Source organism: Cyprinodon tularosa, unplaced genomic scaffold (genome assembly GCF_016077235.1).
Source record: "Cyprinodon tularosa strain WSP-4 unplaced genomic scaffold, ASM1607723v1 ctg210, whole genome shotgun sequence".
Classification (NCBI taxonomy): Eukaryota; Metazoa; Chordata; class Actinopteri; order Cyprinodontiformes; family Cyprinodontidae; genus Cyprinodon; species Cyprinodon tularosa.
In genome coordinates this window covers 1,328,385-1,343,136 of record NW_024038779.1, presented here as the reverse complement: position 1 = coordinate 1,343,136, position 14,752 = coordinate 1,328,385, and the positions used below count along the sequence as shown (strand labels likewise).

Here is a 14,752-nt window from a genome sequence, read left to right as displayed (position 1 = left end):
ATTACAAAAAGCCTTCATATTTGTCCTTTAGTGTTTATGTCAAATTTGCAAAGACACACAGAAAGAAATGATTGGCTATAACGAAATAGAGGGAAATCCTTGAAAGAGAAAAAATGTTTAGAAAAAAATAGTTCGACTTTTATCAGTAAGACTATAAAAAAAGAAAACCTTAAACCTGTAAAACTGTTGTAAGTGTTAAAAGCTACCAAATGCTCTATGGCAAGTTAGTCTGAGATTGAGACATTTTGCAAATATGAATGGGCAACATCTTCAGTCTTTTACACTCCAAACCAGTAGAGACCCGTCAATAAACACCTTCTTTACTTACAGCAAAAACTATTCATAGTTACAGTTCAAGAGCTGCTGTATGCAAACACCTTTTACTTTCACCTCAAAGGTATGCAACACTTTATGTTGCACTATCTAGGTTTGTGGTTCTAATTTGACAAAATGTAAATTTAAAAAGTCCAGCTTGTGAATAGACTGTATTAAAAAGTTCTAAGTAACCTGGGTGAAGTTTGAAATGTAAGAGCAACTGGGTTGTGTTTGTGTGGGCTTTGGTTTTCCAAATGGCAATAGATAACAAGCTTTTAAATAAATTAGCAAGTAAATAAATAGATGAATGAATATACAGACCTCTAGAATGAATAAATTACAAAAAACATATTAGGGAACAGCTGCCTCTGATAGAGTAACATCTTATAGGCAAAATAAATTAACTGGATGCATCATGCTTTTTAAACTTGGGTAAACAAAAATAAAACCCAGTTGGCATAGGAAGCTGGAGGAATGCTATGTATTAGGCAGGATTTTTATGACCCATAACACCCCAGAATGCATCAGTGATTAGAGGGTAAATTGAAGTAACTCTCTGCACCTGATTTTGGTGTTCCCCCACAGGAAATAACCACATGTCTTCCAGACTACTACAAGTGGACACAGTATCTGTTCATTAAGCTTTTTGAGGCGGGACTGGCATATCAAAAAGAGGTAGGAATGTTTTCTTCATAGAGAGACGATGAAAGCAGTGGAGAAAAGTAATTTATTTTCAGTTATTTAGCTGAAAAGAGGTGGCCTCATTTCTTGTTTACTGTGTGGGTTTTGATCTGCACGTGTGTGCTGGTTTCTGTGCGGTATGTAGGCTGTGGTGAACTGGGACCCTGTTGATCAGACGGTGCTGGCCGACGAGCAAGTGGATGAAAATGGCCGATCCTGGAGGTCCGGCGCTCTGGTGGAGCAAAAGTTACTGACACAATGGTTCATCAAGACTACAAACTATGCTAAGGTTTGAGGCCTCTTAATACAATGTCTTGGTGTGTGTTAAAACGAGCGGTGAAGCCCTTTGATAACAATCATGGCTGACACCAAAGTGGTAGCAGCTGCTGCCTGCCTCCCTGCCTCTGTAATCAGACCCCTGGAGACCATCATCTGTAGTCTGGCCTCTGTGTTAAAAGGGGAAAATACAGGAGCAGACCTGAGGTTGGTCTGGCTGCCTGATGAAACCTTTCTGCACAGGGGGGAACAGGACTGCTGCAGGAAAAAAGAGTGATGTCCTCTGCACTGAAACGACCACAGGGAAGACTGGTTAATGCTTTTGACAGGCAGCACATGCACGTACTGTGTTAGACGTTATGTAGGGCAGCAGGAGCCACATCAGCTGCAATAAGCGTGATCCATCTGTTAACCCCTTACACCAACATTTGGTACACAGAAAGCAACACCTGTTTTTTTTTATTGAGAAGAAAAACAAAAAAGGTTCAATTTAATCAAACTGTTATTTAAGAATAAAGATCCAATCTTAAGTCAAACAAAGATGACTTCTTTTGAACCTTAAATTTTTTTTACAATAGATAAATTGATAGAATTTTGTAATAAAAACTTTTATAACTTTGGTTTAAGAAGTTAAATCCAAAGATTGTTCTTCCTAATGTTGAAAACTTGTTTTAATTTTCGAAGTTTCCTTTAAAGTTGTAAAATATATATAAAGTTGTAAAATATATAAAAATAAAAAAAATTGTATACATATATATATATATATATATATATATATATATATATATATATATATATATATAATTTTATTTTTTATTTTTTCTTTAATAACATCTTTGACATATTGAGAAAGAAGTTAACTATAGTTGAAAACACACCATAAATATTCAGCCTTAAAGGGCCATTCATACAATATGCTTCCAATATTCAGACTTTTCCACATTGAGATACTATCCATTTATTATATAATGTCACATAGTACTTTATTATATTTGTATTTTTTTGTTTCCTTTATTATATTATATTTTCTAATTTTATGTATAGAATATGACTTGAAGAACAATGAAGAGCAATTCAGCTGCTCAATGCTTTGCAGAAACACCTTTCACTGTAGTTATGACTAGAGGTCTTTTGGGATGCGTCTCCTCCAGTTTATGTCTTTATTCTGTCTTCTCTTTTTAAAATAGCAAAAGCTGAGTACGATTAAATGGAAAGAGGCATTTAACATTGCTTTTCAACTTTCGACAGATATTCTTAATTGAATTTAGGTCCGGATTTTGACTAAGCCATTCAAAAAATGAATTTCCAATAAATCCAATCCACTTTATTTCATTTGCACATTTAAAAATGTTTCCAATATGCTGTACATCAAAACAAGTAAAAAACGCGACACACACAAAAAAGCAGTAAATTTAAAAAAAGGACACAGAGGACCACACAATTGTGCGGTGTTAAAAGCCAAAGGGTAAAACTGGGTCTTAACACGAGACTTAAAACAATCCACTGTGGAGGCTGTTCGTATATAGAGGGGCAAAGTATTCCAGTCTGGGGCCAAATACAGAAAAGGTTCTGTCCCCTCTGGTTTTAAGCCTCTTCTTAGGCACTATTAGCTGAAGATGTCTCTCAGACCTCAAAGCACGTGCTGGAGAGTAAATCTGGAGGAGGTCAGTAATGTAATGAGGACCCATCCCATTCAAAGCACTAAACACAAACAATAAAATCTTAAAATCAATTCTAAAATTGATCCAGTGCCGAAACGCAAGAATTGGTGTAATGTGTTGATGTTGTCTAGTCCCCGTTGAAAGAAGAGCCGCTGCGTTTTGGACTAACTGCAGACGGGAGAGAGTTTGTTGGCGAATGCCTGGATAAAGGGCATTGCAAAAATCCAGACGGTTAGAAATAAGAGTGTAAAACCTGCTCAAAGAGGTTAAAAGAAAAACGGTCTTAGCTTAGATAAAGACTGAGATGATAGAAAACACTATTTTAAAACACAGTTTATATGTTTGTTCAGTTTAAAGTCGCTCTCTATGGTGACACCAATTCTGGTTAGTTTGGAACGTACAAATAGGTCTCTTTCTCTCTTTCCCATAGTCCAATCCAGTCTTAACAGCTTGCTGCTGAATAAAGCATTCGCACAGTATTATGCTGCCATTACCATGTTTCTCTGTGGGAATGGATGCAAAGTTTGCTCTAGTTTTTCATTATAAACATAAAATATTGTCAAACGGTCAACATTTAGGCCAAATAATTCAATTTTGGGCTCATCTATTAGCTCTCCCTATTCTACTGAACAGTCATTGAGTGAATAAAATGGATTATTTAAATAGTCTAATTGGCTTTTTAATCGCTTTTATATGTTTTTTTTCCTGAAGACTAGACTTTCATTTAAAGTTGGTTTGGAATCCATTCATCATTTTACAAAAAAGATGAAAAAATTTAAAACTCTCAAGGGGTCTATGAGTGCTTTTGCTGTGCACTGAAATCACTAAGAAATCAATTTGACTCCTTGTTGGTTTATTGCCCTCTAAGTTTTCCATGTTAGATGAATCTCCAGACAATTTGTCCACCATCAGTTTTCGGCGGCGTAGCTGAAGTCGACCGCGTGCGACCGTGTCAGAGGTGCGAGTGGAGGTGGAAGCAACCTACTGTGACAATGTGTTCCTGCATTTCTAATTTTCTCTGACGAGCAGAGACGTGGGAAGGAAGGAACAGGGAGGTGTTAAGGGAAAGAAGCGAGAAAGACAGATGGAGATGAAAGGAAGGAGCATGTCGAGCAGCAGCGTGCCAAATCACAAGTGATGTAATTGCACTGCGAGGTTTCCTGGGTGTGCGTTTCGTCTTGTCGGCCCTTCATGTGGTGGGGTCCGTTAGACAAAATTAACCTCAGACAATGTTTACTCAGTTCAACTATCGAGTTGCTTCATGTTGCACAATGGATCGGTTAATGATAAAAAAAGATATGCATTTTGCAGAAGGCTAAATTATCCACTGGCTGCAGGAGAGTTTTTCAATTTCATGCATAATCACACTTTTTACAGGCAGACAAATCCTGGACAGAGAGAGAGAGGTTCTCTATTGTACAGTTCTCTAACAGTATTGGTTATTAAAGTTTCTGAAAATGCTTCATCATCTCAGTAAATTACCCACAAGCAACTTGTGCTACAATGTATGATCTTCCTCTCTGGACTCCTCTTTCTGTCCCTCCGAGAGACAGAGAGTTGTTTAGTTATTGCCATACCATGTTTTTCTGTCACGGTTTTCTTAGTTTCCATAGTAACGCCTGTCCTTGTCGTACATATTAAAGTTATTTGTGCTTCTGTGCCAAATCTGTATTTTTGAGTCCGGGAAAGTAAAAAGAGATTTTCCCCTCTCACTGGAAAGCTTTTATTGTCTGTCAGGGCTGCTTCAGTTCATCGTCATTGCTGATCATTTATCAAGTGACTACTGGAGTTTTCACTGATGTCTCACTGATGCTGCTTTTTATTTTTTGTTCTTTATAGTGCCTTAAAAACTATTAACTACCCCTGAACTTAAAAAAAAATCACAAATAGCATTGACTTTTATTAGAAAAAATATTACTTTTTTTGAATTTCTTTTCTTTCTACTAATAGAATTGTGCAAAATGGGAAAAAATGTTGTTTCATTACATTAAAAAATTCAGTTGATCTGTTTTAACTTTTTGTATTGTAATTTAATCCTAATTTAAAAATATCTTTTTTGTGAGCCATCAGGGTTCATGAGTGCGGCAGAAGTCATTACAAATGCCAGAGGAACAAATATAAGAAACTTAATTTAAAAATGATGGGCTAACCACAATAATTATGTTACCTGTAGCTATTAGCTAAAGATAATTAGCATATTGTGCCGCCAATGTCTCATCTACAGTGGTATCTGTTTGAGATGTTAAATATCTTGGTGAATGACGCCATGTTTACTCCACCTCTTTAGTTCAAAATGCTGTTAAATAAGTTTAACTTGATTTTAAACATAGAGCAGGAAATCTGTGTTTGATTAACCTGTGGTTAAAGGAACCATGTGTTTAACGTACCGAAATATAAGTTTAGAGCTAATATTGAGTCATGCAGCTGGAAGTAAAAATTTTGCTTGTTTTTTTTTTTAGCCAAATGCATCTTCAGAGGAAATTAATTCAGTTCCAAGCCCTTAAATTAATTTTCAGTCCATATAAATTCATATGTAAACCAATGCTTTTAATTTTAAAGTACAGTATTAGAAATGGTAATGAATTTACTGATGACACATGTTTCTGCCCATAAAAGATGCACTGATTAATTTAGAGCAAAATTGAACCTTTCTACATAAATGTAGAGCCCCGTGCATTATGGAAAATATAACAAACTCTCCATCCTCCTGGTCCTGTGTTGGTGCCAGCATCATGCTGTTCGTAAACTTGCTTAGATTTGATTGGAAAATGAATAGAGCTGTAAAACCAGGCTTCAAAACCTGCAACAAATTCTCATAAATGCTAGAAAATATAGCCAATGGAATGGTTTGAATCAAATTGCATAGATTTTTTTTATTTTTATGGCCTAGTTAAAGTATGCAACAGAATCCAAATAAGAATGAAAGTAAAACGCGAGAACTGACCTTTGCAGATGCTTTTCCATCCAATCTAACTTCAGCTGTTTTGAAAGCAATGAGTGGAAAACAGTTGTCTCTACCTGCCTCTACAAAGCAACTAGAGACAAACCCTAAAAATGAAGCTGTGAATCCATGTCTAAATATAAATGCATGCCACACTTTCAAGGCTTCACTATTGTTTGTTGGAACGTTACAAATCTGAACATGTCCAGTATACTGTAATATGGAGCAACCATGCCCGGTTCATTCTGCACTCATGCTAATTGAGGACCTCAGCCAGAGTTTATGTTTGTATCAAAAACTCTGAGATGAGGCAGCAAACACTGAGCAGCTCCAAGAGGGGGATTGTGGATAATAGATTGTGACAGACTGAAAGGGAAATGGAGAATTATAACATCTCTCTCCACTGACCAGCTGCGGCTTTTTGGGCTGAGCCTCGTTCATATGCATAGCCCTTACTATGACTATAACTGTGTGTGGGGAAAACAAGGAGCTAAGCTCTCTGTTACGGGGGGAAGTCATGTTCATGTTCAGGGAAGTTCAGGCAGTAGAGGTCAAATATTTTGAAAATTCTTCTTTTTATCTTTTGTGACTTTGGTAGGCTTGAGTTGCCTTGTCCAAATTAATTGGCTCTGCTTTGAAAGAGGCCAAAGTAAGCTGTTTTTCTGAGGATATCTTCTTGTGAGTTGGAACATTTGCTGCCTTCATACTTGTCAGAAGTATAAAACATATATTTGTCTGTGTCCCTTTTGTTTTTCAGCCTCTCCTAGATGCCCTTGACGATGTTCCTGAGTGGTATGGGGTTAAAGCCATGCAGGCAAACTGGATCGGAGAATGCAATGGATGCTACTTTGATTTCACACTCAAGGTGAAACTCAGGTTATTTCTACATCTCACCAAACTTTTACTTCTTTCTTCACACAAGTTTTTCCACATCACTAATTCTTTTTCTCATTCTGTATTCTGCTTCTTTCTTTCTCAGATTGATTGCCTACTTTAAAGCTTTGTTATTGGGCTTCTGTGTTTACTGATGTATTTGATTAAAAATACATTCCAAAAGTCATCAAAATGATCGCTTTAGTATTTCACTCCTTTCAAGCGCCAAACACATCTGCAAGTGACATTTTTCTCAAACAGATATCTGTCTCAGATGATTTAGAAAGAACCTTTCTAAAAACCATGTTTGCAGTTTTTCATAAGTCAGTAGTTTTGAGTTGAGTGGAAACAATAAGCCCGCTGAGAGCCCGCTGATTGTCAAAGCATGCTCCCTGGAAATGATTTACACATGTCTCATTATTTCAAAAGTGATGTAGAAAATTTTATAATTTGTGTTTTTATATCACTGTGTGTAAGAAGGATTTCTGTGATACAATGAATTCTTAACGCTGCATGATTAGACTGACTGGATGACTGCCTTATACAGTTTCACATCAGCCCACACATAAACTCCATTGTGCAACAGCTCCCTAGAGAGCCAAGAAATATTTATTAGTAAGTCTTCAACTTGATATCTTCCAATAATCAATTAGTGCTTATGTAATTGCATTAATGTGATAAGTCTGGGAACCGCAGTGATTAAAGGCTCTTACAAGCTACTTTTTTCTTTACTTCTTACATGGCATTGTACTGAATAACCTTGCCTGCAAGCTGAAATTTCTTGCGGGTATTATGTGCATTCACAAACACATAAGAATTTATCTTGTCCCGCCTTGGCCAGTGAAGAACCGAACAAAAAAGGGTTTGCCAATCACATCTCAGTGTTATGGTTCAAGGCAGGACGCTGCAAAGAAAGCAAGACATGCTGAGCCCACAGCCCATCCGAAATAACCAGTGCTGCATAGAAGGGCGCATGCATTGCTGCTGTCGTATCTGTTTTGTCAGAATCCACAATTTCGTCATTGAAACATAGAACAGCCAGAAATGATTTGTGTATTTTGTTCTTTGAGCCTGCTGTTTACAATATTTTCTGTAGTTACGATGAGCGGCTAATATAAAACTTTGGTAGGCAAACACCTTCTCAATGGAAAGCTTTGCTCCAAGTCCCTTTCTCTGAACAGATTTGATTGATGATGTGTGGAATCAAACATTGAGGATGTGATCTTCACAGCTCTATCCCTCAGGGAGCCCACATTGATCACCACTTGCAATAGGTCTTATTATGGCATGGTGTTTTGGGGTGGTGATTGTGGAGATCTCCCCCCCTTTCTTTTTAACTGGTTAAGTAAGAGCTAGGCCTTTGTTGACATAACAGCATAACTACATGCATTCTGCTTCTTAATATACCTTACAATCAATCAGTGCCAGAGCGTTCTGACCACATTTTATAAATGCCCTGCCACTGCTGTCACCAGGCTCCTTTAGGTTGCACATGAACCTGAATATGATGCCTGACTTAGTTTCAGCCCTGAAAGCTTTTTACATGTAAAAAAAAACAACTCTCATATTCCATCATGCCAGCGTGACAAGAGAATCTCATTTTCTATCCAAGCAGTGACTGGTTTTTATATTTTCAGCAATGGTCTCCCTCTGCTTTGCAGGTCGACGGCAAAGAGACAGGTGAGACCCTGTCAGCTTACAGCTCCTCCCCAGAGATGGTGTACGGAGCAGCTTACCTGGCCATCCTGCCCTCCCACAGGCTGCTGCATGGAAGCAGCTCAGTCCGCTCGGCCCTACAGCGAGCATTCCAGCCAGGGCGAGGTGAACTTCTTTTTAGTCTCACACCAATCATTCCTGCTCCTGCACTACATTAAAAAAATATCTTGCAGTTTCCACATCTGTTGTGTTTATCTGGGTTTCGTTTTTGTCATAATAAATATTTATTTGGAACATATGTCCATGCAGGCTAGTGGCCTGATGTGTTAAGTTTCTATTTGAAGCAGGAAGTGCCTCTCTAACTCCTTCCTATTTTTATTATCCAGACTCACTCACACAGGTCACTGCTCATAACCTATTCACTGGCCACGAGGTTCCTGTGGTGATCTCTCGCAAGGAGGCGTTCGATGACTATCTGGACACTGTCATAGGTGAGTTTACATGTAGAACAGGCTGTTATTAAGCTTTCGAAAAAGCCTGGATTACTGTATATATTTGTTCATAGCTTTGAGATGAAACCCCAGATGATATTTGTATTAAAGTTGAGGTAAAACCTAAGGGATAATTAGCTACATCACCAACATGTGTGTCATTTCCACAGGGATGGCTTCCCATTTGTCCTCCTAGAATCAGTTATGTTTGTTTATTTTGTTCTAACTTATATAAATATGTGCAGATTTATTCCTCTAAATTGTTTCAATGCTGCTTCCTGTGTCACAGGTATCCCAGATAGCAGTGAGGAAGACAAGTCTGTGGCCAGAGCACTTAATCTGACTTGGACCACAGTGCTAAAAACCCACAAAGATGGAACAGAAACTCTGATGAATTCTCAGGAGGTGAGCAGAAAAGATGATGAGGATCAAGTCACAAGGAATGTTCTAATTTTGCAGGGTTATACCCTGACCTTGGGAATATACCCCTAAGTCTGATTACATCCTCAGTTTTCTGAGACCTGGCAATCATTGGATTGTTTGATTCAAGTGTGTCGGAGCAGGGATATATCTAAAATTGTCAGGACACCAACTCTTGAGGACTGGAGTTTCCCATCCCTGCTTTAGTTCATCTTACTATAGTATTTACAACAATAACATTTCTGTTGTTGTGATCTGCGTGTAGTTCTCAGACCTCACCAGGGAGCAGGCGTTTCACTCCATCACCCAGAAGGCCAGAGAGCTGGGGGTTGGAGGCCATCTCACCAGCTCCAAGCTCAGGGACTGGCTGATATCCAGACAGCGTTACTGGGGAACACCCATCCCAGTGGTGCATTGTGAATCCTGTGGTGCTGTTGCCGTCCCAGAGGAGGAGTTACCAGTTACTCTACCAAAAGCGGCATCTCTCACAGGGAAGGGGGCGTCGCCTTTGGGAGCTGTTCATGATTGGGTCAACTGCAAGTGTCCCAGGTGGGAAAACTCACTTTCTAAACACAGATTTATTACATTTTAATGAGACAACTCTACATTACATCTGAAGATCTGGTATTTTCCATCCTTTGTTCTCATCAGCACCCCTAATGGTTGTCACTCTTATATACTACAGTTTCAATGTTTGTAAACAAGCCACATTGGTGTCTAAAATATGATGCACTTGGCTTCAGGCTCACAGTTGCTTATGTTTAAATTTTTTTCCCACTATTCCACTGATTGAGATAGAGAACTGGCACAAGGGTAGGGATGCAGGTGACTGTGCATGGTGAGATGTTTGATATGCAAGTATGGCACGCTGTATTTCATGTGAGCTGTTAAAAAGCATCAGCATTAGAGGAACAATGGAACCCCCTTTATTGGAGCTGAAGCCCCTGTCACACCTTGACGATTTAGACAGCGTATGCCTATGGAAAATCTGGCAAAAAGGCTGCCTTACTTTGGATATGTTATGGGTAGGTTTTGTATAAGTTATGAAACATGCATACAAGCATAGTACATCAAGTACGTCGACGTATGCCAGCGTATGCCATTCGTGATCGTTGACATACGTTAAGTGTAAGTTACTCATAAGCCATGGCATCTAGCTTATCCAAAATCTATGAGTAACTTGTGCATAACCTATGCGTAACTTATCAAGAACTTATTTTCTATTTTATTAACTTATTATTTGACGTGTTCCAGACAATTGCTGAATGTGTTTCTAACTTAGAGCTACTGTATAATGGCGTATTGGCAGCATTTTTAGGTGTGAAAGGGGGTTGACAGGAGGACACTGTCGGTTCTCATCCAGACTTCATCCCCATCATGGGGTGAGTAAGAAGGTGAGTGTGATGGGTCCTCCAAGCATTCACGCCCAAGGCCACGACCAACAATCTTCCTAGCAGACATGACTCAGAATCTGCACCAACTTCAAACCTTCTTTGTTTTTTCCTTTTTATATGTTCCTTTTTTTGGCGGATGGTAAATAGAGGCGAGGTTAACACCATGATCAAAGACATCTTTTTATGCAGACCGGGCGCATCGCTGCCCCCCTCAGGAGCAGCGCTGCTCCTGAGGGGGGGCAGCTTTAACTGATGCTGCTGTGTGTTATGTTATACTGTTAAGTTAGGCTGTCAATGGACATAAGTTCTGGACTCGTTATGAATATGCTATGTATACGCCCAAAATTGAAAAAATACATAGAAAGTTCAGCGAATGCCAGCCTTTTAGAAGATTCTGGGACGTCGGACATACACTGTCTAAATGGGCAAGGTGTGACCTTAGTGACTGGTGACTCAAAAAGCCACATTTGGTCTTAACAATGGCTATAGCTTAAAGATCTTTTTCTGTGAGAATAAAAATAGTAAAGAAACATAGATTATTTCAAAATATTATGTTTCAGTAAATTACATGTTTATGATATACATACAAAAAATAAATTAATAAAATATCAGATATTAAAACCAAGCCAACCATTGCCCCATTATCAAAATTTGTAATCAATCTTTACTATAATTCAAAAGTTGATGTTAGAGTATGTCTTAATCTATTATTCTTTGTATTGATTAGATGAAATGAAAAACAGATCCACAAGATGTGCCCTCCTTCAGCTTGCTTTACTTGCTTCTCCATCAAATATTCCAGAGTTTTTGGACTGTAGAGTTCTGTAGGTTATTCACTGCTGATAATTTTAATTAATAAAATATTAAAGTTTTGGAAAACGTTAAGGGGATGTAAATATGTCTGAAGTTACTGCAGAAAACTAGGTACCATGAAACTAATACACTTCAGATTCAGTCATTTACAGGTGGATTATCTTTTCTACTCCATTTATAGAGCTATCTGATGCCTCTTTACTCCCGTTGTCTCTCAACGTCTTTGTTTAGCTGTAGATCATCCTCCTAAAGAGGTTTTGACTAAATTATTATATCTTGATTCGATCCCAAAGTACTGCAAACATTAACACACAGAAGCACCATTTGGATGCTTGATTTTGTTTATAGGAGCCTGTCTTATTTGTTTTTTTTTGTTTTTTTACAACAAGATGAGTGATCGGGGAAATTATGCAGAGTGCTGTGAGTCAGAATTAAATTATGTGTGAACCCGCTCTGATGGCTGTCTCTGCTCAACATTTCCTGTGTTTCCTCAAGAGACCGGCTCCGACAAAACGAACCTGCTGTCAAGCGGCTTTACAAGAACACGGGGCGCTCACAGAGAGCCTCTAAATTGTGCGATTAACACTTTTTGTTCAGACTGGCTTATGCAATGAGTGGCATGTACGGCAGGGGCCACATGAGATGATGTCGGAGGTTACATAAGCCAGCTGTGCTTCTAAGGAGACACCAAACAGAGTAAATGCATGAATCTGCTGCACACAGCTGCGATCTCACACACACACACACATAGATGCTGGTTTTCCTCTCAGTGACTCGGTGGATGTGTTTGGAAATGCACAACCACTACTCCTCTGGCGCCTCCGGAGTCCCTCGCTGACATGGGAATTCCTCTCTGAATACAACTAATCACCATCAGGGCTCCATGTTGATTAAAACAAAGGCCTACTCAGTCGCAGATGGCATCAGATGTGTTTACTCAAAAGTCGTTAGAATTGCTCCCCATCAGCTACGATTGATGGTAATAATCGCCGAAGACGCCGTTATCTCCCCTCTACCCATCTCGCCCTCAGTTGTAAAGTGTCTGTAGAAATTCGTTCCCTTCACTTGTGGACCATGTCCAATTAAAGTTTGAGTGGAGCAGAGACGAGAAAGGCTGGTGAAAAAAACGGTTTTATCTGTCCTTGAGGAAGTCATTTCCTGAGCGCTCGTCTCGTCTCCGACCCTCCGCAGATCTGTAAATTAGCCTGCCAACTGAACCCTGCTTCAGCTTTCGCCTGATTAGGAGAGCGGGGGGCTGTTTGTGTGTGTGTGTTGGAGCTTTATAGATCCACAGGTAAACAGAGAGACCACCTGGTTTGCAGAGCTCCAACACATTGGGTAGGCAGACTCACAGACACACAACAGATGGAGCTTTGTTTTCTTTGGGAAGAGGACTTTTATAGAGCGGGCAGCTGCCTTCCTTTCTGCATCTGTTTGAGAGCCTTTTGGCTTCACTCTGACTCGTACTCTAAAGGCACTCTCACACTTACAGTGACAGATTTAGTTAATCTAGTTTTGCTGTTGTGCTCCTTTCATGGCTCATAACTGCTCTCTGCAGACAGAATGCAAAATGCTGCAATATATTTAATGCAATGTTATGTGATAAACGTAAGCATATTAGCTTATAATTATTTTTAGAAACGGTGATCTGTAAAATGTGTTTTGCAATATCACTAAGTCAGTACCTTGGAGGAGCAGCTTTTGCTGCAGTTTCAACCTCGGTCTACTTGAGTACCTCTCCACCAGCTTTGCACATCTGCAGAGACAAATTTACCATTTGTCTCTCTGCAAGAGTCAGTCAGATTTGACAAAGTATCATTGACCCTTTACTCGACATGGTAACATGTTTATGTCTATGTAAGCCTGTTTAGTGGTTGCCATGACCCAGATGACAGAGAAATTACACAGTCGTGTTTATATTTAGGACTAAGAATATAGTTTGTTAGAGGAGTAAAGGAAGCCAATTACATTAAATGAGAAAAACAGAGTTCTACACAGAGAGTGGTGCCTCAGGCTTAAACGTTCAAAAACATGTTTTCTGCATTGAGCCTTATGCCTGATCGGTTTCAAACCAATTCACACCTTGTTGAATGTGAAACAGATGTCTCTCTGTGGGCCAGCAGGGCTAACAGCACCCTGTGATTCTGATCTACATGTGAATGTATGTATATCACATCCCAAACAGCATGAAAACCTGAAACTTCTCCCTCACCTTCTGATGAACGATAAATGTTAATAAAATTGAAGTCCAGTTGTTTTAGTTCTTTTTTTATTATTCAGCATCTGGCTCCATCTATCTTTCTTTAAACTGAGCAGTTTCCCTGTCCTTACTGACAGAGATCATCCTCTGATCATGATTCTGCTGCTACTTTCTTTCACTATGGGAAGCTGTTTTCAGGTACAGCATTCCTTTTTTATATATATATATATATTTTTTTATTAATAATAGGTTTTGTTCCCTTGTTTTCATTGAAGCTAAATTTGTGGAAGAAGTTTCTTCCACATGAAGTGTGAATCTTTGCAGCTCCTCCAGAGTACCAACAATCCTGTCATCCTAGCTGGATAGTACAGACATTTGATTCCACTGTATGTTATATATGAGTATCGAGGTTTTATACTTAGCAAATTATGCTATACTTGTGCTGAAGTTTGTGGGTTTAATAAGACAAAATGTGAAAAATGAAAACACTATTTACTACTTTTGCACTTTATCTGCATTCCAGCAATCAGCTGACCTTCAAATAAGAAGAGTTTATACAAGATACTTTCTCATGCATACTTTCATATAATTTCTTCTACTTAATGAGACTTTATTGATGACTGATTCTTTGTTAGGCTGCTTAGCTTTCATCCTATAAAACAACACCTGGTTTCTAAACATTAACCTTGCTACACCTTAGCCTTGTTGCCTAGCAACCACCAGCTCTTACCTCATCATTACAGCCTTATTATAGACTGGTGTAGTAGGTGGTCGAGGTGTTTTTGTCTCTTGGTGTGTCTGGTTGTTAATATATGATTTAAAAGTTTAGAGACAGGAAATGTTCGACAGACAGTGACACAGAAGCTGCACCAGCCGTTCCTCTCTTTTTGGTAAAGAAGACCTGAACAGGTTTTTGTTGTTGTTTACCTTTCAGGGACTCTGATTTTAAATCAGCTGAGACTCATTAGAAACTAAAAGCTAGACACTCACTGTTCCGTGAAATGTTTTATTTCCTAAGAAGAAAAACATCC

General features: G+C 38.8%; 1 protein-coding gene across 2 annotated transcripts in view; it reads left to right on the top strand.

Annotated features, from left to right (window-relative positions):
* lars2 (leucyl-tRNA synthetase 2, mitochondrial) overlaps positions 1 to 14,752 on the top strand; it is a 50,519-nt gene that overhangs the window by 21,374 nt on the left and 14,393 nt on the right. For both annotated transcript variants that reach the window (XM_038285470.1, XM_038285471.1), the window contains 7 exons: positions 901 to 990; positions 1,142 to 1,285; positions 6,632 to 6,739; positions 8,409 to 8,568; positions 8,790 to 8,894; positions 9,184 to 9,299; positions 9,580 to 9,863. In XM_038285470.1, coding sequence (XP_038141398.1) covers positions 901 to 990; positions 1,142 to 1,285; positions 6,632 to 6,739; positions 8,409 to 8,568; positions 8,790 to 8,894; positions 9,184 to 9,299; positions 9,580 to 9,863 — 1,007 coding nt within the window. The remainder of the gene's footprint in view (positions 1 to 900; positions 991 to 1,141; positions 1,286 to 6,631; positions 6,740 to 8,408; positions 8,569 to 8,789; positions 8,895 to 9,183; positions 9,300 to 9,579; positions 9,864 to 14,752) is intronic.